This window comes from Podarcis erhardii (genome assembly GCF_964252035.2).
Source record: "Podarcis erhardii genome assembly, chromosome: Z".
Taxonomy (NCBI): Eukaryota; Metazoa; Chordata; class Lepidosauria; order Squamata; family Lacertidae; genus Podarcis; species Podarcis erhardii.
In genome coordinates this window covers 39,184,509-39,211,229 of record NC_138504.1, presented here as the reverse complement: position 1 = coordinate 39,211,229, position 26,721 = coordinate 39,184,509, and the positions used below count along the sequence as shown (strand labels likewise).

Sequence of the window (26,721 nt, the reverse complement as noted above, 5' to 3'; positions counted from 1 at the left end):
GAGTTGGAGCAACTCCCCCAGGAGGAACAGCTGCAAGATTCAGGAATTTTTAGTTTAGAAAAACAAGTGAGTAAGAGGAGATGTGATAGAGGTCTATAAAATAATGCACAGTATGGAGAAAATAGATAGAAGTTTTTCTCCCACTCATAATGCTAGAAATTGAAACCATCTAAAAAGGTTGAATGTTAAAAGATTCAGGAGTGACATAAGAAAGCACTTCTTCATGCAAAGCTAAACTATGGAATTTGCTCCCACAAGATGTAATAATGGCCACCAACGTACATGGATGGCTTTAAAAGGAGATTAGGCAAACTCATGGAGGATGCTGTGAACAGCCACAGTAGCTGTGTTCTACCTCCACAATCTTGCGAGGAATCACAAGTGGGGAGATTGCTGTTGCACTCAGGTCCTGCTTGTGGCTTCCTGTAGGTGCCTAGTTGGCCAGAAGGGGATTCTGGTTGTAGATGGACTTTTGGTCTGATCCAGAAGGGCTCTTATTATGTTATAACCCTCCATGAATAGAACCTGGGCATATTCCTTGGTTTTCTCTAAAGTTCTGTGTGTGTGTGCTGTGTTTCCCAGGTAGAAAGGTTTACAATTCAGCATGGAGCAAAGAAGATAGTAGAAGGCGGAAGACCTTGGGATGCAGGATGGCTTTCTTGGACAATCCAACCATTATCCTGGCTCACATCCGACAGTCACATGTGACCAGCGATGACACAGGGATGTGTGAACTGGTTCTGATTGACCACGATGTCGACCTGGAGAAATTCCAGCCCACTTCGGCCAATGGGGACAACAGCTCAGAAACGCAGGGCAGCAATGGCGAGTCTCAGGGTTACGTATACTCCCAGTCGGTCGACATTACCTCAAGTTGGGACTTTGGTATTAGAAGGCGATCAAATACAGGTGAGTGGGATCGTCTTGGGAACTCTGGTGGCTTCAGCTAGGAATTTCATGGTTTATAGAAGGAACCTGGTATAGGAGGCATCATGTAACCTGACCACTAAAACACAATGATTACTGCAATGCACTCCGTGTGGGGCTGCCCTTGGACTGTTCCAGAAGTTTCAGCCAGTGACCAGACTGCTGGTGGGGGCACATGGCTGACAACATGTGACGCTATTGTTAAAACATATATAATGGCTGCCTGTCTACTGAGCCAAGTTCAGATTCATTGTATTCTTTTACAAAGTCCTGAACATTTTAGGTCTAGGTTATCTCTGAGGCCACTAAAACCCTTGTATCCCAGCTCAATCACTGAGCATCGTTTGTCATCTTTCTGAATTGGTGAGACTTACTTGACATCAACACAAAACCAGTGCCATCAGTCCAGTCTGTGGGAATACTCTGCTGATAGAAATTCAGCAGACATCTTCTGCTTTAACTTTTAAACATTTGCTGATAATTCTTCTCTGCCATCAGGGTTATGCAGACAATACATCTTCTGCAATAGCTGGTGGACTCTGATTTTAAATTTATATGTGTTTTTTCTTGCATTATATGTGTAGTTGTTGTAGACTTTTTTGATGTTGTTTCTGAAATTTGCAGTATACATTTATTAATAAATAAATGTAGCTCAGTGGTAGAGCACCAGTTTTCCATCTAGAAGGCCACAGGTTCAATCCATTCCATTTCCCAGGTAAAAGGATCATGCATTAGGTAATGGGAAACACCTCTAGCTGAGACCTTTGAGTGCTGTTGACAGCTGCCCATAGAGTAGATTCTACTTGACTGGATGGATATAGAGTCTGACCTTAGCAGGAATATAGAACCTGTAACATTTGCCTCTTTGTGCAGTTGCCCCGTGTAAACATAAGAACCCTGCTGAATCAAACCAGAGGGTCGTCATCTAGCACTCTGTCCTCACAATGGCCTACCAGAGGCCCACAGGCACGACAAAAGGGCAATAATACTCTCCCCACTTGCAGTCCCAGGTGCTGCTACATAACTGGCTTGGATACTGGCTGGAATGCAGCCATGAAGCAGCCATTATGGTGCCCTTGCTGGACACTGCTGGACTGCTATTCACATCAGCATGACCAGTGGGCAGGGGTGATGGGAACTGTGGTTCAACAACATCTGGAGGGCACCACCATGTTGGCCATCCTGGCTGCTGTATTCTCCTTGAACTGTCTCATCTTCCTTTAAAGCCATCCAAGTTGGCAGCCATCTGGCGGCCATAGTTAAACTGTATAATTTGCTTCCACAAATTGTAGCATATCTTGTGAAAGTGAATTCCCCTAGTTTGGCTATGTACTCTACATTCAGTGCTTCATTTTGTCTGTTTGAAATAACCCAGCCCTCAAGTGCACGGGATGCCTGCAAGCTCTAGTATTATGAGAATGACTACAGTATATGGTGGTTAAAATTCTGGAATGATCAAAGTACAGTGGTACCTTGGGTTACATACGCTTCAGGTTACATACGCTTCAGGTTACAGACTCCGCTAACCCAGAAATATTACCTCGGGTTAAGAACTTTGCTTCAGGATGAGAACAGAAATTGTGCTCCGGCGGCGCGGTGGCAGTGGCAGCAGGAGGCCCCATTAGCTAAAGTGGTGCTTCAGGTTAAGAACAGTTTCAGGTTAAGAACGGACCTCCGAAACGAATTAAGTACTTAACCCGAGGTACCACTGTATCTGAAATGATCATTTATTTCATTTCCATTCATTGTAATAACTTATACTTCTTAATATTACAAAATCTCTAAGCCAGTGGTTCACAATTGGTCGTCTGCAGACCACAAGGGGTCCACGTAATCCATCCAGGGGTCTGTCACATAAGAAAAACTACCATAGACATACCAAAATTTTCAAAAGCAGGGGGTCCATGGCTTGACTTTTGAAAAAATAAGTGGTATTCTGTACTTAGTTAATTGGTTACAACTACTCTAAGCAGTTCATATGAATTGCAATCATAAAATCACGAGTAGAAAGTCAGTACATAGTATCAAAATATAACAAGAGTCCAGTAAAAAATGAAACAAAGCTTTAAAACAGAAAAACTGAAATTGTGCCTGTGGTTTGTTGCAGTGTTTTGAAGAAAAGGTATAGTGACCTATTTTGAAACCTTAAACTGTGGTTTATCTAAACTTGCTTTTTTAAAAAAACAGCTTCACAACCCATGTATTTGCAAGGGGAACATAGTTCTGTGTTTCTTATAAGAGACCAAATGATCTAAATTTTTGGGTTTGTGAGGTAATACAACACCACCTAGAGCTCAGAAGCACATTTTGCTGAAATAAGTAATGTAGCACAATTTTTATGTAGAGGAATAAGGGAAGAAAATACCTAAGCTGTCACTGAAGCTGATATTTTAACGCTTTAGATTGAAGTGTAACTAGGATAACCAAAGATCACCTCTGTCCATTTTGTTAAGGTGATTCCATTTTAGGCTGAGTAAATAATTCACTTGACTGAAAACTGCTTCTACCCAATACAGTATAAAATAGGAAATGCCATGAATGTTTTCTTTTTTCTTTTCTCACTTCTCTGCTTTTTTCACTTCTCACTTCCCTCTAGTCAGTGCCCCCCTAATCTCATGCTGTGGCCCTCATTTATTAGATTTTCATCTGTGGCCCCCTTGGAATATTCTGGGCCCCCCAGGGGGCAACATGGCCCTCAAATGAGAAATGCTGCTCTAGACCTCTTTCCTGGCTTGCATGACTTTCCCAGGCCCAGGACTCAATCAATACATTTAGAGGTCCAAAACCTTAAAAGATTTTGGTGCCCTCATATATATTTAATTCAAAATATAAATAATAAAGCACAAAATAAACTTATTTTTTGAAATGCAACAAAACCTACAGTAAGATGGAAAATGATGTTAATTTTTGTATACTTCCAATTTATTTTTCTCCTACTTTTTCCAATTGCAAAGTCTTTGATCAGATCCTCAAAAACAACCTTAAGTAACGCATCTACTTCTATACTTAGTAGAGATAAGGCATTCGGCCTACCTTGTTGCATAGTTGTTCTGTTGGAATTTTTAATATACTTTAGCCAAGAAAACGAATGCTCAGCTGAGCAATTTGCGATTACAGTGATGCCCCGCAAGACGAATGCCTCGCAAGACGGAAAACCCGCTAGACGAAAGGGTTTTCCGTTTTGGAGGTGCTTCGCAAAATGAATTTCCTATGGGCTTGCTTCGCAAGACGAAAATGTCTTGCGAGTTCCTGCGGGTTTTTTTCCTCCCCCCCCCTTTTTCTAAGCCGCTAAGCCGCTTATCTGCTTATCCGCTAAGCCGATAAGCCGCTAAAAGCCGCTAATAGTTAAATAAGGATGCAGAAAGGGTGAGGTATGGGGAAGTCCGAGAAAGAAGGCTCATGAAAATGAGGATATGAAATTATATTTGTTTGTATGTTTTTGTTTGTTGATGTTTGTTTGTTATTTTGTTTTAAAATTGGAAAATCAATAAAAAATATATATAAAAAAACTAAAAGCCGCTAATAGCGCTAATAGCGCTAATCCGCTAAGCTGTCAATGGGCTTGCTTCGCAAGACGAAAAAACCGCTAGACGAAGAGACTCGCGGAACGGATTAATTTCATCTTGCGAGGCACCACTGTATTAATGTTAAAAATCCAGCAATGAGAACTTTCTGTGGTGCCCCCCTCACTTTCCCTTGAGGCCCTAAGCACAAGCTTATTTTGCTTAATGGGTAATCCAGCCCTGTCCAGGCCACATCCCTGAAAAGCTCTTCTTCACATGCTCCTTGAGTTTTTTTGCCTGGCTGGAATGTGCCATTGAAGAATGAAAATGCCTCTTCCTTGCTTGGGTGGAGGATAGAGAAGTGTGTGCAGAAACTAGAAACCAGCACAAAGGTAAAAATTTGCCTTCATTCAGTGTACTCTTTTTTTTTAGTGATTGCACACACTGGTAAAGAGTACCAACAACACCTTTTTTTTTGGTGCTCTTGGCAGCTAGGTTGTGCTGGCACTCATGGCACTTTTATTGGGATAGAATTACCATACCCTTAGGGAACGCGGGTGGCGCTGTGGGTTAAACCACAGAGCCTAGGACTTACCGATCAGAAGGTTGGCAGTTCGAATCCCCGCGACGGCATGAGCTCCTGTTGCTCAGTCCCTGCTCCCGCCAAACTAGAAGTTCGAAAGCACGTCAAGGTGCAAGTAGATAAATAGGTATCGCTCCAGCGGGAAGGTAAACGGCGTTTCTGTGCGCTGCTCTGGTTCCCCAGAAGCGGCTTAGTCATGCTGGCCACATGACCCAGAAGCTGTACTCTGGCTCCCTTGGCCAATAAAGCGAGATGTGCTTTATCGGCCACAACTGGACCTAATGGTCAGGGGGTCCCTTTACCTTTACCTTTACCTTTACCTTTACCTTTACCTTTACCTTTACCATACCTTTCAAGTGTCCCTATTTTCCAGGGACAGTCCCAGAATTATGAAAAACATCCTGGCTTCTGATTTGATCCCAGAATGTCCCTGTTTTCCCTGCCAGTGCTGCCATCAAGCTCAGGAAGATGAGCCAGTGCTTGTTTGAAGCAATGGCGGTGATAGTGGTGGCTGCAAGGGAGCACCCCGTTGCCTCTCCATGGCTGCCGCTGCCTGCCTCCTCCCTTGGGCAGCTTGCAGCGGTTGCTGGAAAGCAGGCAAGGATGAGAGGCCTAGCTCTGTGTAACAGACTAACTCTGAGGTGCAGGCAGAGGTCAGGTCCGCCCAGGGCGGGAAGAAGGGAGGAGCAGAACAGAGTGGGAGGAGTATTGTTTTTGTTTGGGTCTTTAAAAAATGCTTTGTACATGTGCGTCAGATTTTGGAGCTTTCTTAAATTTATTTATTGCTGGGGCCTAAAACAGATTGATTAGATTGATTCTATCCTAATAATTTAGGAGTTTCTGTACTGCCCTTTGCCAGGCAGATAACAGGCCAAAGGCAGTTTGCAAATTTAAAACATATTACAGAACACCACACTGAACTAACAACAGTATCTGCAGACCTGCAGCAGTTCCAGTTATTCAAGGTTACAGAGTTGTTAGGAGTTGCTGCTGTATTCATATTCTGTAATTAAAACAAACCACTTACTGGTGGTTTTGTTTCCAGTTTTTATAATTTTTTATAATGGGTGTTTTATAGTTTTGTTTGCACTTAGTAAACCGCTGCGTTAAAAAATTATCCAAATAAATTAAATTAAAGCCCAACCGCCTTACTTATTTCAGAGGGGATGTAGTTCTTGCTAAACATGCACAGGATTGCCTTCCTAAGCATGCTTTCGGTAAATTAGTCTACATCTTTCTCTTACTTTAAAATAAAAAAGGAAGAATTTGTTTCCTGTGCCCGGGACCTTTATTTGCAGTGAGGTGCTGTGCCATTTAGTCTCTGCCTTTTGAGGTAGTCTTCTTTACCTGCTTATTAAATTGACATTCCCCAACACCCTCTCTCTCCTGAAATAAATCTGACATTTAAAACCATAAGGAGGGTTTGAAGCAGGCGAGGAGGGCTCGGTCTCCCGGGTGTTGATATTTCACCTATTTGAGCGTGTCCTATTTTCGGATGTGGAGTCAAAAATATGTGAAGGAAAAATGATATTCATTTTTTAAGATTTGACTAATGTTGTGAAGATACAAATCATTTATTTTTACTACCTATAAACTGTTTCAGCACACTGAAGAAAAAGCTATGCTAATTTATATAGCGTTGACATTTTATAATTTTCATGATTTTTTTAGATAAAGGATTTTATATTTAAAACTTTAATAGTCTAGTCTGAGTTCATTTATCTTTAATTTTTGAAACGGGGAGAGTAATTCATAACAGTAATTTTATTCCTGTAATGTAATATTCACTTCAGTTCATTTGTGCATTAAAATTCCTTTAAGACCGTTATTAATGATTTATATAATGAAATGTCATATTAATCACAGAAGTTTTCACATTTTATTATTCTCTTCCATGTTAATACTATCTTTATGATCTCTATTAATGTTTTATATCCTCTAATTTCAATTATAAATCAAGAAGATTTTCATGTTTTTGTTGGTATTTGCTTTTCAGGGGTGCCACCTTTAAAAATTTTATGTCTTTTCTCCCCCACCCCCCCACACCCTACATGTGCAGCATAAAACATCTTTATTCATAGAAAGGTAGTTAATTATGTCTTTTGTTTATAGTAAACTTTCATTGACAAACTTATCGTCATAATATTTCTTTTTCAAGCTCAGAGACTTGAACGGCTACGGAAAGAGAGGCAAAATCAGATAAAATGCAAGAATGTGCAGTGGAAGGAAAGGAACACATCTTATTCAGGTAAGAAGAATATGTTTTACACACACAAACACACACGCATGCATACACACACACACACACACACTGTTGTTGGGTTTTTGTTTGTAATTGTTTCATTCACTTGGGTTTGCAGAAATACATGTAAACAAAAAAGGTCAAAGCATCTGATGAGGTCATGTTGATCAGGGAAAAAATGGAGTAGACCCACAGAAATTAATAAACTTGTTAGTCTTGTCCTTCAATTTCAGTGGCTCTACTAATATTGGCTATAATTCTTATGGCTTTCATCCATAAGCTTTCATCTTATGGCTTTCATCCAATGTTAGTCCTACATAGAGTAGACTCATGGAATCTCATGAATGTGACTAACTCAGGTACATTTATATACACCTACTCAGCTGAAAGGGAGACTCAGTCTAAATCACTGAGCCTCTTGGGCTTGCCGATCAGAAGGTCAGCAGTTCGAATCCCTGTGACGGGGTGAGCTCCCGTTGCTCAATCCCAGCTCCTGCCAACCTAGCAGTACGAAAGCACGCTAAAAGAGTGCAATTAGATAAATAGGTACTGCTCCAGCGGGAAGGTAAACGGCGTTTCCGTGCGCTGCTCTGGTTTCAGTGTTCCGTTGCGCCAGAAGTGGCGTAGTCATGCTGGCCACATGACCTGGAAAAACTGTCTGCGGACAAACGCCGGCTTCCTCGGCCTGTAAAGTGAGATGAGCGGCGCAACCCCAGCACTGCAACTGTCAGGCTGAAACCAATTGACCGAAATTAGTCATGGTCATTAATTTCCATGGGTATTCTCTGACTAGGATCAACATTGACTACAGCCCTGTACTTTTTTTGTTTTTAAGCTGGTTAATGTTTAACTTTTAATCACAAAAAGGTCAGGGTGTAACTGACAAAAATCTAAATTAGTTGGAGATTAACCTTGCCCTCTCACTCACATTCTGATAGAGGTAGGCACTGGCACTCTAAAATGAATGCATCTGCATACAAATGTGGCTCAGTAATCCAGATTTATGGGTTAGGTCCAGCATTGCTATCCCTATATTACAGATGAGAGGCCAAGAGTTCATAGCTCAGTCTCTTAGCTAGTATAGTATGCCAACTCTCTCTCCTCCCTCCCTCCCTCTTTCTCTGAGGTGCCCTCATCATTATTTGAATTGGCTCCTAATGGTTGGCTATCCTGACCACTGTTTGGCGTGTGATACACTACTATGTGGCTGGATTGTTGACTCCAAGCCGCTCTACTTATATAAGAGAATATATTAAGAGCTTGCTGGATCATGCCAATGGTCCATCTAGTCCAGCATCCTATTCTCAGTGCCCAGCCAGATGCCTTGGTAGGAAACCCTCAAGCAGGACCTGAGCACAGCAGCAGCACTCTCCCCTCCTGCGGTTTCTGGCAACTGGTATCCAGAAGAGTTGATGTCTCCAACTATGGAGGCAGAGCGTAGTCATCATTGCTAGTAGCTATGATAGCCTTTACTTGTTTTCTTTTATAAGTTGGTGGCCATCATTGCCTCCGGTGGGAGTGTGTTCTGTGTGAAGAAGTCATTTCTTTTATCATCCTGAATCTCCCCAACATTCAGCCTCACTGGATGTCCACAAGTTCTAGTGTTATGAGAGAGCAGGGAGAAAAACTGGGGAGTGCTACAAGGGAGGGGGAATAAAACCCCTGCATGTTGATAATATAGGGTTGCCATATTTCAAAAAGGGACGCGGGTGGCGCTGTGGGTTAAACCACAGAACCTAGGACTTGCCAATCAGAAGGTCAGCGGTTCGAATCCCCGTGACGGGGTGAGCTCCCGTTGCTCCGTGCCTGCTCCTGCCAACCTAGCAGTTCAAAAGCACGTCACAGTGCAAGTAGATAAATAGGTACCGCTCCGGTGGGAAGGTAAACGGCATTTCCATGCGCTGCTCTGGTTTGCCCGAAGCAGCTTAGTCATGCTGGCCACATGACCCGGAAGCTGTACGCCAGCTCCCTCGGTCAATAAAGCGAGATGAGCGCCACAACCCCAGAGTCGGTCACGACTGGACCTAATGGTCAGGGGTACCTTTACCTTTACCTATATTTCGAAAAGTTGAAAATTGTTGAGCGCTTTTTTTTTTTTTTTAAGGAAACCCCCAAAATTGTTGAGGTTCTTTTTGCAAAAAAAGGCAGATACTCTCCCTATATTGCCTGCTGAAAACAATTATTTCAGCAAGCCTAAATATAATTTTTTTACCAACTTCATCTATTTTATTAATAATAATTTTATATTATTTTTGTACACCACTTAAGGATTTTTAAAAAAGATATAATGGTTTATAAACTCTTCTAAATAAAAGTTCAACACTGCCAACATAAAATACACTAACTGGGTTCCCCAGTAAACCATGGTTTGGCTTGAAGTGGATTTGCCAACCATGGTTTTAAGAAAACATTGGTTATCATTACCAAGAGTTGTTTACCATTGATGGTAACTGAATTTGAAACCATGATTGGTGCTGTAAAGGTGAAGGGAATTTGCTTCAGAGAGAGAGAGAGAGAGCCTGTTCCAGCTGCTAGTTCATAATTTGCAAATGGAGGTTTTCACAGAGTTGGTGATTAAGCCTGCACTGGGCCACTGCGTTGTGCAGCAGAAGGGGAACTTGGCCAAATTAAACTACAATGCTCATCAGTTTCCTGCCCTCCTCCTCCTCTTCAGTCTTGTGTTGTTATCCTGAACAGTCCCAGAATTGCACAAGGTTTCAACTCAGGCAAGGGAACTCAACCAAAACAGATGCCATAGTAATCTGCAGAGGAGAACTCCAGAGATGCACTCGGGTTCCGTGCCAGCAGAGGAGACAATAAAGCAATGCCTCCCTACTGCTTCCTGAGGAACAAAACTACATATTGAAACACTCGCTCCTCTCACCAAAGCCAATGAAATGTATGCCTTGGGCTCCAGGGGACTCGAAGCTTTCCAAAAAGGCCCAAGAAATAACTTCACGCCATGCTGCAAGAATATAATTGCAAATGAGATTTTATTTATTTATTTATTTATTTATTTATTTATTTATTTATTTACCTACCTATTTTGGCAGTGTGTGTGTGTGTGTGTGAGAGAGAGAGAGAGAGAGAGAGAGAGAGAGAGAGAGAGAGACTTCAGAATAAGCATAAAGGGTTTCACACAGCATAACACGTACCTGGGATACATAATGACATTTTTTGTGCTGTCTTAGTTCAGAGAGAATTTAATAATCTTGCACGGCCCTGTTGGGTATCTTTATTTTATTTCCATTTCCATTTCTCTCTTTCCTGGTGCCCGCACCTGTGCATCCTCCATCTCCATATCCCAGTCAGAGCTGCTCCCGGCTCCCGAATTAACCGGGAAGCCATAACGACTTAGCCGTGATTTGACAAGTTTTAATTTTGCCATTTAACGAACGGCTCCCCCCTCCCCGCGACACCAGCTTTGGAAGTCCCCACTCAATCTGCCTTCGGCAGCAGTTCCAATCCTCGGGAGGGGCAGCATGTAAATCTTTGGGACGTGCACAAATCCAGGCAGGCGAATAAAGAACGGAGACAGAGCGGGGCAGATTGAATGCTGATCCACCAATAGTGATTGATTGAGTTTGGGGGCTGCTTCGCTCCTGGAGCAGATGTGGAGCAAAAACTCACTCACCAGATACAGTTGCTGTTCAGAGAAAGAGAGGCCGGCACTAATAGGTGAAAACTCGACAGGTCTTGATTTTTTTTTTTTTTTTTTGTCATCCATCCTCATTTTTTAGGTATCCTTGTCATGTCAACTGGTGAGGCGTTTCTTCTGATTATGCTACAGCAAGGTCCCCTCCCCACCACCCTTTCAGCTTTGATTGCATATATAACCATTTTGTATTTTTGCTAGGGTTAGCTTACCCCTTCTCCACATCTAAGCCACACCTTACCTATCATTTATTTATTTATTTATTTAATGCATTTATGTCCCATGTTTCTCCCAAGCTGGGATTTACGGCGGATCGCAAAATTTAAAAGCATCATTGTAAAAAGAGAGAGAGAGGGAGAGAGGAATAAAACCCAAACTAGTTAGAAATAATAATTAGAATTTATCGGAACACATTTGGAACCAGCAATTAAAATCCCGTTTGCCCTGTGATCAGCATCACCTGCACCTTAGTTTCCAAAGGCCTTTCTGAACAGGAAGGTCTTAACCTGCCAGCATAAGGGTAGCAAAGAGGAAACCAGTCTGACCTTTCTTGGGAGAGAATCCTGCACTATGGGAGCAGCCACAGAAAAGGGTGTCACCACCACCACCATGCTTCACAAGTCGATGGGACTGAAAGAAAGTGCCCACCCAAGTACCGTAGGACCCCCCCCCCCAAATCTCTGCATGTCTGTCTTTATCTCTTTGTCTCTCTCCCCATCTCTTTCAACACTGCTTGGATTCAGCTGATTGGTGGTGACAGCAAGCCTACCTTTCTAGTGTATTGTCAGAAGCCCACTTTAAGGAGCACTGCCGACCACCTCTCTACCTGCCCCATGCCTGTGCCCCATCAGCTGTGAAGCTGGTGTGTGTGGTTTTGAAAAAACAACAACCTTATGAGTCATATTTGGACCCATTCCAGTATTAGTATACGTTCCTGTTGCTATCTTCACAGTGCATAGTTCAACTATGGATCATTTTGGCAGTCAAAATGATCAAGGTCATGGAGCAACCTCCCTTTGCAAAAAGCATTTTGGGACTTTTATAGTTTAATGAAAAGAGGCTACATGACAGAAGTTTATAAAATTAGGCATGACATGCAGAAAGTGGTCAGAGAAAAGTTTTTCCCTCTCCCAAGACTAGAGCTTGTGGACATTCCATAAATCTGAAGGAAGATTTGGGATAGACAAATGAAGTACACAGCACTCAGTTAAACTATGGAACTCACTACCACATGAGGCAGTAATGGCCACCAACTTGGATGGTTTTATAAGAGGATCTGGAAAATTAATGGATAATAAAGGTCCTATTGGTAATAGCCATGATGGCTGTGTTCCGCATCCACAGTTTCCACTAAACTTGGCAATACTCACAGGAGAGGAGGGTACTGTTGTGCTTGGGTCCTGCTTATGGATTTACCAGAGGCATCTGTCTGGCCACTGTGAGAACAGGATGGTGGACTAGGTGGGCTGTTGGTCTGATCCAGCAAGTCTTCTGTTGTTGTTGTTGTTGTTGTTGTTGTTGTTGTTGTTAATACCGTATTGGCCTGAATATAAGCCTCACTTTTTTTCCAAATTCTGACTGTGAAAAGTTAAAGTGTGAGTTAAATTAGCAACCTTACAGAAACTGGCTTTTATTATATTACTGCTGAAACAGAAAGATGGTAAAATGGAACAGGTGTGAGTGCCTGCGGAATTTTAAGGGCGCAGCTTATATTCGGGTATTGTCTTCCCCCCTTGAATTATAAAGGTGCAGCTTATATTCGGGTACGGCTTATATTCAGGCCAATGCGGTAATAATGTTGATATTTTAAAAAAAAAAATTAAAATACTTTTATAAGAGTAATGCTATTAACTATACTAGTAGAGACTATGCTATTTACAAAAAGTAAAGACTATACTATTAAGAAAACAAAGTTGTTTCAAGTCTCATGTCCATATCTTATGTCCCAGTATCCCACAAAACAGCTCCATGTTCCAGCGGAATTCATTTTCTGCAACCTTCCTTCCCTCCCTTGAACTGACTCAATCAGCTTGTCCATTTCCGCCAGACATCGTATTAACCCCTCCCTCTCAGTTGCAGTTTGTCAGCTATCAGCAGAAGACGTGCTAGAGGTTTCAGTCCTTTCCCAACCATATCGTCAGTTAACCTAGAACAAAATCACCATCAGATTTGCTCTTGATACAGTCCCATTATGTCAGAGACGTATTTATTTTGCAGGATTTGTATACCATTTGATTGTAATGAAACCTCAATGGTCTGCTCTATTTGCCTCCAATAGTTAGTTGTTGCTTGTTCATTTTGCCGTACCACAATGTCCCAGGGCAGACTACAGCAATTTAAAAAGAAAATATTAGAATTTGGCCTGTGGGCCAGAGGTTCCCCATCCCTGGTTTACGACACTGTTTCATAGGTTTGTAGGGCCTGGATTTGTATAGGATTAGGAGATGGCATGGGTTTATATAGGTTTAAATTTGTAGGGCCTAGGTTTGCTAGTGGACCTTAGGTTTTATTAGGGCATAGGTTTATAGCCACCTAGATGAGGTTTCCCACATTCAGTAGCATCTCCTGAAACCATGGAAAGCTTCTTACAGTCAGTGCAGCCGATACAGAGCTAGATAGAACAACGCCCTGGCTCAGTGTAACACAGCTGCTTCTTTTCCTATGATTATGATTGCAGTGCCTTTTGAAATGCATGGAACACAGAAAACATTTAATTACTACTGGCTGTTGCCTTCGCGATCTGCTGCTCGTGATCCTTTTACCATCAGATCCCTCATTCAGGAGGGGGGAAATTTTCCATACTTCCTAACATATCTGGCTTTTTAAAAATTGCAGCGGAGGAGCTGAGCCTGCTGTTTGAGAAGAAGAACTTCAGGGTGAAGCCTCAGCGTGCTGCTACGAAGCCATCAATCCTCTCAGTACGGCTGGAACAGTGTCCCCTACAACTGAACAACCCATTCAACGAATACTCAAAGTTTGATGGCAAGGTAAGTAGGAGAGAGAGAAATCAGTGCCCTCCCTTAAAAAGAAAAAAAAAACCTTGTATCTGGAAGTCTTCCTTGCGTTTTTCCAATCCAAATTCTTTCCAGATTTTAAAAATACTGATGCTCTGTGAGTGGATTTTAGAGACTACAAAGGTGACTGATGTGGGCAACAGTCCAGGTTTTAAACCCTTGCAGGGCCTTTAAAAATGAATAAATCCTGTCTTGTGCAGATTTGTCTTGTGGGATACTAAAGGAGGATCACTTCCTGTGTGCACCAAACCCCGTAGCCAGAGGTCTTCTGGAGAGACTCTCTGTTGCATTGATACCTTGGAACCTAGGAAGCTGTCTCATGTCTAGCTCAGTATTGTCTATAGTGGCTGCAGTGGCTCTCTGTGGTTTAAGGCAGAAATCTATCTGGAGATGCTGGGGATTGAAACCGGGACCAAAGCATGTGCTGAGTGTCTGCAATTTTTAAAATATATCAGAATTCTAGTCCTCGTGATACTGAATACAGAGGCTGAATCAAACAGGAGCATTGGAAGCTGCTTTATACTGACTAACTCTGTTGGTTCACCTAGCACGGTATTTGTCTATACTGACTGGCATCAGCTTTCCAGGGTTTCAGGCAAGGAGCTCTCCCCACCCTTCCTGGCAGAGTTGCTGGGGACTGAACCCAGGTACTCTGCCACCCTGAGCTGTAGCCTCTTCTGCTGGCTTGCCTAGCCAGAGGAATAAATGGAAACTTTCCAGACCACTATGAGGATCAGCTCATCAGCTGTGGATTATCACACAAAAGGAGTGGGAGCATTTTCTGTTAAGGTGGAGAGCCGCATTAGATATGCATCAGCCCTAAGTTGTCAAAATCTTTTATTATTTTGCTGAATGAATGTTTACCATTCAGTGCATTACTGTTTGCACCACATTTTGTTGGTTGCCCTAAAGCCAACAAAAACAGTTCCTTCTTTGCCTTTTATTTTTGTCCTAAGCTCCAGAAGGGCTGAAATGGATGGCTGTTGGTCTCTCCTGGAAAGGAAAGGGTTACAAGTGACAACAGACAGAGCCCATCGCTTTCTGTCTTCTTTTTCCAGACTTAACTTTTACGCCTGACATTTGGATAATACTTTGCTCTAAGGAAGGTGGAAAGTGGCTTTTCACTCTCTGTGAATTGCTGATAACACAGATGCGTTGAGCTAAATTGCAAAATCCCCCTGTTAAGAGTTGCTCTGTAGAGTCATTGGACTGAACTGAACTAAGTTTACTCAGGGTAAGCCGATTGAAATTAACGTGCCTACGTCAACCATGTTCATAAATTTCGGTGGGTCTGCTTTAAGTAGGATTAATATTTGATACAACCCCATAACTACTCAAATTCTGCTCTCTGTAAGAATAAGGGTCCATTTATACACAAGACAATGTACAGTGGTACCTCAGGTTACAGATGCTTCAGGTTACAGACTCCGCTAACCCAGAAATAGTACCTCGGGTTAAGAACTTTGCTTCAGGATGAGAACAGAAATCACGAGGCGGCGGCACAGCGGCAGCAGGAGGCCCCATTAGCTAAAGTGGTACCTCAGGTTAAGAACAGTTTCAGGTTAAGAACAGACCTCCAGAACGAATTAAGTTCTTAACCCGAGGTACCACTGTATTTGTTAGCATGCTGAGGGAATAATACCAATATTAACACATTGCCTTTCATTTCAAAAAGAAATACTAAGACAACTGTAATCCCAATCTAAAACCCTGGAAGAGAGCTGCTGGCAGTCAGTGTGGACACTAGTGAGCTGGAAGGACCAGTGGTCCAAGTTGGTATAAGGTAGCTTCCTAGATTCTATGATCCTGTGTGCTAATTAGCATTTACTTGACCTATGTTATCTCTCTGGCATGATGAGTGGTAGTGGGGCAGCTTTTTCTTTCACCAGGGTATGCTTTGGTCAGCCAACATTGTTAGATTGTGCTTGCCAAAGGGATATCAATCCAGCATAGGTAAGTTTGTGTAGCTTGGGCAGGAGAAATGGGAACTTTCCAGGCTGCTGCAAGGACAGACTCCCATATACTCTGCAAGTGCAAACTTGGTGTTTCAAATGAGATGGAATTTTGTGGTGTTTGGCGACTTAACGGAAAAGGAGAAGAATATTCTTGCCTACAAAATGCATGATTTCCTACCCATCGTTGCCAACTAGCTGGCAACAATGACATTTGGGCTTCTCTATGGCCGATCTGGTGTTTATTGTTTTTGTAATTATTATTAATACTGCACACCCCTCACTAGCAGGTCCCCAGGGCAGGTTTCAACATTTTAAAGGTCAGTATTAAAAACAGTTAAAACCAATTGCAGCCATAGAACTGGGTGCTACAAACACACAGGACCCGCCTGCCAATTTCTGGGAAATTTGCAACAGAAGCTGCTGTTGAGTAATGGAATTGTGTTTGATTTCTGTACAAAAGAGCAGCCAAATGAAAGTAACCTCAGGGATAATAGGCAAAATGAATAGCATCCTGTGAAGCCCAAAAAGTTTGTGATGGTGAACAGTGTTTTGATTAAGGCAAAGAAGAAATACTTGTGCGTATGTGTGTGCCCTCTCATCCCAAATAAACTAGAGTTTGGGGAAATGAAGTCCATCATGCAATCAAAAAAGGAGGTGGTCATCTTCTCCGCCTGGCTCCTTTTCAGTTCGCAGACTCTTTGGACAATTGGAATCAAGTCACATGCTCAGTAGCAAAAACATATGAAGCTGCCTTACATTGAGTCAGACCATTAGTCCATCTAACCCAGTACAGTGGTACCTCAGGTTACATACGCTTCAGGTTACATATGCTTCAGGTTACAGACTCTGCTAACCCAGAAACAGTGCTTCAGGTTAAGAACTTTGCTTCAGGATGAGAACAGAAATTGTGCTCCGGCGGCGCGGCAGCAGCAGGAGGCCCCATTAGCTAAAGTGGTGCTTCAGGTTAAGAACAGTTTCAGGTTAAGAATGGACCTCCGGAACGAATTAAGTACTTAACCCGAGGTACCACTGTATGGCTTGTTCTGCCTTAAGGGTGGAAGGGAAATTCATTTGGTCTGCGCTTGTTGATTCAACTGACCATAGTCACACCTCTTGAACTAATATACAGATTGGAATGTAATGATCCTTTGGCTCAGGCCACATGCACACCATGCATTTAATGCGCTAATACCACTTTAAACAATTGTGGCTTCCCACAAAAAATCATAGGAAGTGTAGTTCATTAAGGGTGCTGAGAGTTGTTAGGAGACCCTTATTCCCCTTCTAGAACTACAATTCCCAGACTGCTTTAGCAATCAACCCTTCTTATCAGGGAACTCTGGGAATTGTAGCTCTCTGAGGAGAAAAGTGCTTTAAATGTTTGGTCTGAATGTGGCCTTAACCACCTTGAAGGATTAAAAAAAAAAAAAAAAAGGCTGTGTATAAGGCCTTAACATAAAATTTTAAAACAAGCAAAGTCTTAATTCTTAGCTGAGCAGTAGTTATGGAAATCACCATGCTGCAGCAAATGTGTCCTGGCTTCCTTTTTGTTATGTAGTCTTCCATTATTATTAATACTGTACTGTTATTGCTACTACCTTGTAGCATGCTTGTCACGATTGCATCAGAACCAACATTTTAACAACACTCTCCCTGTTATCGGTGCTCTTCAGTGTTTTTAAGATACGAAGGCTGCTGTTCCCCCCCTTTCTTTACATGCTAAGAGATGTGTTTTTCTGCAAATATTCATAATTCTTTTCCTGGGAATAGTACGTGCCTGATTTGCATAATTAACTGAGCTACTCTGGTTCCCCTGGGAAAGTGGTGCCTAATTGGGGAGAGATGGGGGAGTCTATTAAGGGGGGCTTTGGGGCCTAATTAAGCATGGTTAAAAAAACCCTACTTAATTATGTATTTACTCTAGAGGCTGGGGTGACTCTTGAAATCCTCTTTTAGATTTGGAACCAGAGCTTTTGATTTCTTTTTATTATTATTATTTCCTTTAAAAAAAACCCTAAATCATTATTAGAAAGTTTCATCTCTCGTGCTTGCCAGATAAAATCACAGTTGTGTTTCTCTGGGAGAGATGCAAGGGATTAGTGTGGCTTGCTCTGTGAACAAAGTTCTCCACCAGCACTAATGAGCCCAGTTCTTTAAATGAATTTAAGTGAAATAACATCAATTTTTGTTGAGAGGTTTGCTGTTTTAAAAAAAGTAAATCACAGCTACAGACATTGCATATCTTTGCAGACTTACAGTCCAGATTGATAATGTATGTTAATAAAGAAATAGGAATTCCCTGACAGCTGTAGGATTCTACAGGCCAGAAGCAACTATTGGGGTGGGGGGTGGGGAGCCAAGCCAGCTTGTCAGGCCAGAGGCCCATCTAGTCCAGCATTCTGTTCTCACAGTGGCCAACCAGATGTCTGTAAGCCTGCAAGCAGGGCCCAAGCACAAGAACGCTTTCCCCTCCTATAGTTTCCAGCAACTGCTATTGAGATGTATTATTGCCTCTGACTATGCAGGCAGAGATAAGCCATCATCACTACAGTATTGGATAATGCATTCAGAAAGCTTCTCTGGATCACTCTGTGCCTATTATTGGTGCCTCTGTCCACTGGTCTTCTGAAGATCTGCCTACGGCAGAGGTTTTCAACCTTCTTGAGTCCACGGCTCCCTTGATCAATTACATTCTTTCTGCGACACCCCTGTGGGGCTCAAGAGCCCAGTTATGTCACCCCTTGCCTGCAGAGCTGGCAGCCTCTCACCCATTTTCGAACACCCTCCCTTGTGGAGTGTTCCCTCAGCCTCTTCTCCTCTCCCCTCTATTTGGGAGTCCTCTAGGCAGCTACCTCAGCCGCCCCTGGTCTCTGAGCTGCCTCAGCTCCTGGCAACCAGCACCCCCAGGCAGCATTTGCCTGGGGAGTTTGTAACCAGGGCTGCTGCAACCAACAGCTGTGCAAGCCTTTGGGAGGCAGAGATGTGAGAGGGCATCAGAGGAGGGAGGGAAGGAAAGAGGGACAGAGGCCAGTGCTGCCCACAACACCCCTGGCCATCATTCAAGGCACCCCAGGGTGCCACAGCACACTGGTTGGAAACCACAGGCCTAGGGCAGTTCATGCAACAGTCTAGGCCCCACTGATAGCCTTCTCCTCTTCCATGGACTGTCCAATCCTCTTTTAAAGCCACCCAAGTTGTGGGCCCTCACTGCCTCCTGTGGGAACAAATACCTTAGTTTTAATTATGCAATGTGTGTGAAGAAGTACTTTATTTTATCTGTCCCAAGTCTTCCAACATTCAGCTTCATTGGACATACATGAGTTCTAGTGTTATGAAAGAGAGGAATGAAAAAATTGTTATCTACATGTTCCCCCCCAAATTTAAAATTTTCTGATCGAAGCCATTTCTTTATTCTGTAGCATAGAGCTTTGGGGTGGGAGGGCTTATCTGCTACATGCTACTGAGAATGGTACCTCAGGTTAAGTACGTGATTTGTTCTGGAGGTCCATTCTTAACCTGAAACTGTTCTTAACCTGAAGCACCACTTTAGCTAATGGGGCCTCCTGCTGCCGCTGTGCTGCCGGACACCGATTTCTGTTCTCATCCTGAAGCAAAGTTCTTAACCCGAGGTAATATTTCTGGGTTAGCGGAGTCTGTAACCTTAAGCATATGTAACCTGAAGCATATGTAACCCAAGGTACCACAGTATCTGTGTTCTAATGTCCACAGGTCTTTCAGCAATGACCAGGTTTTATCATTGCTTTTTATTGATTTTACATGTTCCATATCTTTATTTATTTTTAAAATGTGCTGTAAGTAAGTAAGTAAGTAAGTAAGTAAGTAAGTAAGTAAGTAAGTATATCTTTCCATAATATTGCTATAATTTTTTGGTGTCAAACTCGAGCAGTGTATATATAAAAATCAACAATAAAACAAAGCCAACCTCATGATGATCTGACGATGGAATTGAACCTTTTCTAGGGCAGGAACGGGGGCTGCAGGGTCAACAGAACCCACCACACCAGGCCAGCTGCCGGGCGCATGTGCATGAGGCGCACAGGGTTCATGGAGCCCTTTTCTCGGGTTGATTCTAAAGATGGACTTAACAGAATTTGGCCCTTGGTGCCCAGGGCAGGTGGGGAGGTGCTTTTCTTCCTTTCTTTTCAATGAAATGTCTATGAACCGCATAAAACAAAACAACAACTTCTTTGTTAGAAACTGTTTTTAACAATGAGGCTGGGGAGTGGGGGGGAGGGATAATTCATGAGTACTAATTGCTTGGCTGTTAATTTTCATAAGTGTTGATAGAAGCAGTTCCTTAAATTAAACTTTGTTTAAAACGTATCAAGGGAAATATTCCACAATGTCGGGCCTGAAGTGAAAATTAATATGAATGCTGTGGCAATTAACACGTACTGGTTAATAGCTTTTAGCAGCATTTTGGGATGATAGACCTTAAATACATTTTTCGCATGCTGCTCTTGTTCCAGTTGCGTTCCAGTTATATGTCTGCATAATTATGAACCATTTCCCTCCCACAATTTCAGATATTAAATAGCTTTCCTAAAAAGAAAAAGGAGGGGGGGAAATATCCACACCAGAGTAAGAATGGAGAAAGGAGGCACACTGTAGTGTGTAACTGGTTTGTTTTTTTAAAAAAAAAAAATGCCCGAGATGTTAATTTGACATTTTAAAACCTATTGTGCAAAAATTAGAGGCTTTAATTTCCATTTCACATCATGAAGCATTTCTGCCCTAAATAGGTGTATCAAAATCAAACATGTTTATTATTTCTTAAGTGCCTGTAAAAAGAAAAAAGAAAGTACCATATAATACAAAATTATTTTTCTTCCATATTGCAGAGAAAGCTGAAACGTGCTCATTAGAAATGCCTTGAAAATCGGACTTGAGGGAATTGTGGGAGAGGCATTACCCCTCCTCCCTCAGGACACAAGACTTTTAATCTATTTATTTGGGTTCAAGTTTATAACCTTACTTCCTGTGCCAAATGTCCACTCAACGTTCGGCTTACAGCATCTTAAAATAAAGCAATATCGCAAAGATTAAGTATTACAAAACAGTAAAACCAACAACAGTAAAACAGAAGGATATCTGAGCCTGATTCAACCATGTCTGTTTGTGGGAGTGTGTGTGCTTTTGTTTGTACTGTACTGGTTTAGACACTTTGCCAAATCCCTCGGCCCAGTATACCTGAAGGAGCGTCTCTACCCCCATCGTTCTGTCCAGACACTGAGGTCCAGCACTGAGGGCCTTCTGGCGGTTCCCTCACTGCGAAAAGTGAAGTTACAGGGAACCAGACAGAGGGCCTTCTCAGTAGCGATGCCCTCCCATCAGATTTCAAATAGATAAACAACTATCTGACATTTAGAAGACATCTGAAGGCAGCCCTGTTAAGGGAAGTTTTTAATGTGTGACATTTTAATGTATTTTTAATCTTTGTTGGAAGCCGCCCAGAGTGACTGGGGAGACCCAGCCAGATGGGCAGGGTACAAATAAATTATTATTATTATTATTATTATTATTATTATTATTATTTATTATTTATTATTAAAACACCATCACAAATGGAAGCAAGGAACATTCACCTTTCTTCACGCAAGTGTGGTAGTGCAGCTGAGTTGTACCACTGAGTTGAGGCTTGTAGTGAATGGCATTTCCCCTTACACTGGAGAAAGGGAGCTGGTTGGAGATTCTGTGCCAATTCCTTCTGCACCCCCTCCCTGCCTCCAGAGCAGGATAGGAGGTACACTGGTAGGTGCAGAATCACCACCCACATACTCATCTGGTGGATGGGTGGGGAATCTCTCTGGGGCCCAAGTTTCGTCTGTGAATGGTAGGAGGCCTTGAAGCAGCCCCAGAAGTCCTTGAAGTAGCTAGTATCCCATCTCTTAGCAGGTCCAGGAACAGGCAACAAGGTTGGAATGGGGTGGAGTCTGCTGTGATGTGATGGGGGGGGGTGGCTCAGCCTATTTCAATTCACATATGTTTAATTATGAGTGTTCCATCCAGATTATTGCAGGAATTTTTGTCTAAATGCGCAAAACTTATTGGGCTGCATTCAGATAAGTTCCCCTTGGAGTAGTCCCATCGACACTGATTTGCTTAATTAATGTACTTTTTTTCAGAACAATTTTTATTAAAGCCTTTTCATAGGAGAAAAAGATTTTTTAAGAACTAATCTAGATAGGAACAAAAACAGAGGAAGAAAAAGAAGAAATGCAGAGCCTTCTCTCAGAGTTAGATCTTCATCCTTGTCTCACACAGAAAGAAATGGACCCTCCTAGCTCTCGCCTGGGAGCTCCCCTTTCTTCTCTCTGCCTCCACCCTGGGAGATCTTCCCTTCCCTGTCTCTCACGCAGGGTCCTTCATTAAGTCCCTTCAGTGACCCATAGTAGAGGACACAGAAATAAAATAAAAATAAAATAGAAACAAAAATGAAGCCGGGGGAAAAGAGAAGAAAACAGGAAGATAAAGATAATAAAATAATAAAATCAGAAAAGAGAAAAATAAAATAGAGGGGACTTCAGATTCTCTGTCTGCCAGTTATATACAAAGATTATTCAAAATATTCAAAACATTCATTCCAGAATGGTATCCCGCTGTTCCTCCTTCTGCTAGGCAATATTTCTCCAGTCTTCAGATCTAGACATCTCAAGTTCATTCATTTTCCCTTCCACAGAAAAAAGTCTAAAAGGGGTTCTCCAGTTGTTATCAGTAATTGTCAACAATAGTTTTCCTTCAGTCCTGCATAGTGACTATATCTGATGTTGAAAAACAATAGATCCTTCATCTTTATTCAAACAGGAGTCTCCCCACTCTGGTCATATATTAAAACAGTAATCCATCGTTATTTACTTATGTTATATTCCTTAATTCACACGCAGTTCAATAGCTTCCAATCCCAATTCCTGTTGGCCATGAGTTTCCATCCTAAATTAGAAAAAAATAATCCTTCCATTTCCTCCTCTTCCATTCTTTTTCCAGACTTGTCGCAAGAGGTTTGTAGCTTTCTCCTTCCGATACACAGTCTCCACTTTTGCAGCTCTTATCACTGCCAGCTCAGAATATTTCTTAATCTCTTGCTCCATGGTTTCTTTCATTCCACTTCTCCAACACCACAACTTCACCCCAAATTGCCTCACTTCTCCAGGCACCAGTATAAAGAGTCTCTCTATTTTGTCATCCACTACTTCCATTTTTAGCACTCCACTTTCCTGCTCTGGAAGTCTTACATCAACATCATTCTCTATAGGCTCTGTGATCTCCCCAGCCTCATTTTCTCTGGTCCATTTTTATTCACCATTTTATGCACCCCAGCTGTAGCCTCTCTCAGTTGCTCACCCAGTAATTGCTGCATGATGCCAACAGTCAATGGGGTGTCTTATTCTTGTTGTCTTATTCTTATTAACAACTCACTCTGCTTATAGTCTCTGCTTTGAAAACATGTTAACGGTCTGCTTATCTGACAGTATTCTTTTCTCACAGTAGCATAGCAAAGCTAGTTTCACTTTCAGAAAAGCTAGTTTCACTTTCAGCACTTTCAGAGAGACAGTTTTAAAAAATAAAACAATAAATTTCTAACAGCTGGATCATGCCTTAGCCATTGAGAATCTTTCTTTGATACAAACAATTAAAACAGGCTTTTTGTTTTATTTTCAACCTTTGAATGATTGTCTCTCCTTGCGCCAGCAGCCGACTTGCATTCCAAATTTCAACTGCCAGACAGAATCACCTCAGTTGTAATTTATCAGTGTCTCAAAAGTAATTTTAAAAAGGGAGGTTTTACCAACCTGAAGGATTGATCTTCAGGACTATTATGTGGTATTTCTGCAAAATGGAAGTTCCTTGCTCTAAATAACTCACCCCGTCTGGGTCCCCCTAAAAACATGGTGTGTAAGGCAGCTTTTCCAGAGCACCAGAAGTTATTCCCTTTGTTCTCTATCTTCAGAGCAAGAATGTAATAATCAAGATTTTATGTATCATTAATCACCACATAATTATCTCCGTCGACAGAGTGTTGACTAGAGATATTTAGTCTGCCGTGATTCCTTCCGGAAGTCAATGTACTTTTTGTGTGTGTGTGTGAATCTGCACTGAATATAGGTAGTGCTGAATACAAGGTATTTATGTGCCCCAGGCTCTTAGGTGGGATATATACTGGAGCAAATAATACTAATACTAAATTTAATTAATTGTATTTTTAATATCTATTAAGGCAACTCAATAACGTTGTTCTCTGGGTGACTCACAAGCATAAAATGATAAAATGTAATTAAAATACAGTATGATCAAACACAATATGAATCACAAGTATAACCACATTAAACAATTTACAAAAAATATCACACTCTCACTGCGTGTCTACTTGGGAAAGCCAGAGAAAGCCAGGGGTGCACTGGGACCCAGCTGATGACCAGGGAGAGAGAGAAGCTGCCCAAGAAGGTATAAACCTTCCAGTCTCTCCTGGGCCTTTGCTGAGATAGTAATTCCATATCAGGCTCCCATGAGCTCTACAACTGAGCCGTGCGCCTTCCCTATTACCCATTCAGTTCTCAGCACAGCGTGCAATACTGGTCTTGGGCTCAGGAGCTGCGGGGGAGGTATAATTTCAAATACCACCTTCTCTCACATGCAGCAGCTGAGATCCTCACCAGAGGGCCTTGTCTTGATCCCCACCACCAGCACTTTCAGAGGTTTGCCGGGCAAGAGGACCTTTTTGGTGATGGCTTCCAGATTATGTCACTTACTGCTTAGGCATGTTTGCCCAGCACTGCCTTTGTTGCCTTCTAAGTTCCAAGTGAAACCCATCCTGTCCTCCCATGCCTTTAACAACATTTAGACAAGCCTTTTCAGTATTATTTATTTATAACACTATGCCCCCAGGGCAGATTACAACACAAAAACACAATATTAAAAACAATTTAAAAACAACTTACTATCACAAAAATAGGGTGAGTACCAAAAATATACACATCAAGTGTCAAAAACCAAGGTAAAGAGGTGCTTCAAACTGTAATCTTGCTTTCCAAATTCTTGCTGAGTTTTACTTGCAGGGTCCTCTGTTTTGACTGCTTTTATTTTTGTGGTTTGGTCAAGTAGTTTGTTGTGTATTGTGTGTGTGTTTAAGTGCTTATTCATAAGCTGCCTTGAGCCCTTTTGTCTGAAGGCAGAAACCATTTTAAATAAATGTATAAAATGCAGGTCACAGGCCTCCTGCCTAGATGTAGCCAAATCATTTTTTATGCTACTTGCACCCAGTGGCCTTTCTGAACCCTTTTCCCCCTTGTTTTTGCTCCTTTGCTATTCTGATCTAAAACCTTCTAAAAGAGGTTGCATTTGAAAGCCAGTTGCATCTTTCTGTTTTTCACACACACACACACACCCCGCCAGCAATGTGAAAAACATGTTACTATGCAACAAGGATTTCTTGTGTGAGCATTTAGCTGCAATTCATTTTAATTGTCCTTATGAAGTTAAAAAGTATTAGTGTCAGATAAAGATTCATCACTGCTGTATGATTTAAAGCTGGGACTACAGAAAGCAGGCATGTGTCCCGGCAGCTGTTTATACAAGGCGCTGTCTCTTTTGACAGCAGTTAAAAAGTATGGTTGTGGTAATCAAATTGTGATGCCAGCCTCTTGGAGGCTAGCCCCAGATTGAGTTAAATACACGCATATGCACACACTGTATATCTATCTAAAGTATATGTATGTGTACACACACACACACACACACACACACACACACACACACACACACGGGGCCCCTGCTCATTCCATTTGCCAACCCTTCCTCCAATCATTTCCCCCACATTAACCCTCTAGTGTAGAACTTCCTCTTTCCACTCCCTGCAACTGCTAAGCTCGCTTTTCACCTTCCCAACCTCATTTCTGAAGCCAGTTGTCTTCTATTCTGCCTTCTCCTTTTGCTTCCCTCCCATGCCCTGACTTCATGCAAATCCAGAATTGTGATTAGGTTCTACAAATCACCCAGTGGGGGCTGTGTGATGACAGCTTTACGTGTATATGTTTATATGCTTTACTTTTACATATATGAAGAAAAATGTTTCTGTTTATGAATAGACATATGACTAGATATACACTCTTATACTTAGATATTTTTAAAAACTGCTACCTGTTTTCAGCTATCCAATGCAGAAAACAAATGGTGTTTCACAAATGGATCAACATAGGTACATTGGAAGCTGCCTTATCCTAAGCCAGATCCTCAGTATTGTCTACATCAAGGCTGGGAAACCTTTGGCCCTCCAGCAACCTTTGGCCCCCCAGCAGATGCTCTTGCCACTGAGCTGCCACACTTCATTTTATGTCTCTGATTACCTCAGCAGCACATCAGAGCACATGTTGTTCATACACATTGTGTTCTGTGTACCCAGAGACATGGGGATGGTGGCATAGGTGCATCGGTTGTGTTCCTTTGGCCTCAAGCGATGCTCAGTGGAGTGAAGATAACATAGCTATTACTTGAGGAAGAACAGATGAAACCCTAACACCCCCCCGACACAGCATACATTTAAAGCACATGACTTTCCCCAAAGCATCCTGGGAACTGAAGAGTGCTGAGAATTGTAGCTCTTTGAAGTAAGGTGTGTACGCAGCCACACACCATTGGTGTTGTTTTTTTTGTGTGGACTCTGTTTTTAAACAAAGCCTCAACAAAGTTGAATTTGCAGTAATAAGTGTCAGGCGTCCCTTGACTTTTCCATTTGCTGGATTTTGTTCTCCAGTTTCGGAAGGATTTAAAAGCACCTCCCTTCAGTTTCCACTTATTACTAGACAGTTCTTTGGAAAGGGAGCCAGC

At 42.1% G+C, this 26,721-nt stretch overlaps 1 protein-coding gene and 1 long non-coding RNA gene across 11 annotated transcripts in view; both read left to right on the top strand.

Moving 5' to 3' along the window:
* Positions 1-26,721, top strand: part of MAPKAP1 (MAPK associated protein 1) — a 181,912-nt gene that overhangs the window by 16,542 nt on the left and 138,649 nt on the right. For all 10 annotated transcript variants that reach the window (XR_014152682.1, XM_081847641.1, XM_081847639.1 and 7 more), the window contains exons 2-4: positions 583-909; positions 7,172-7,261; positions 13,746-13,897. Coding sequence is in view for 9 of the 10 variants with exons in the window: in XM_081847641.1 (XP_081703767.1) it covers positions 651-909; positions 7,172-7,261; positions 13,746-13,897 (501 nt within the window). In the remaining variant the exon portion in view is untranslated. The remainder of the gene's footprint in view (positions 1-582; positions 910-7,171; positions 7,262-13,745; positions 13,898-26,721) is intronic.
* LOC309333304 lies at positions 19,799-21,011 on the top strand. The gene is made up of 2 exons (XR_014152459.1): positions 19,799-20,014; positions 20,742-21,011. It is a non-coding gene; the product is annotated as an uncharacterized lncRNA (long non-coding RNA).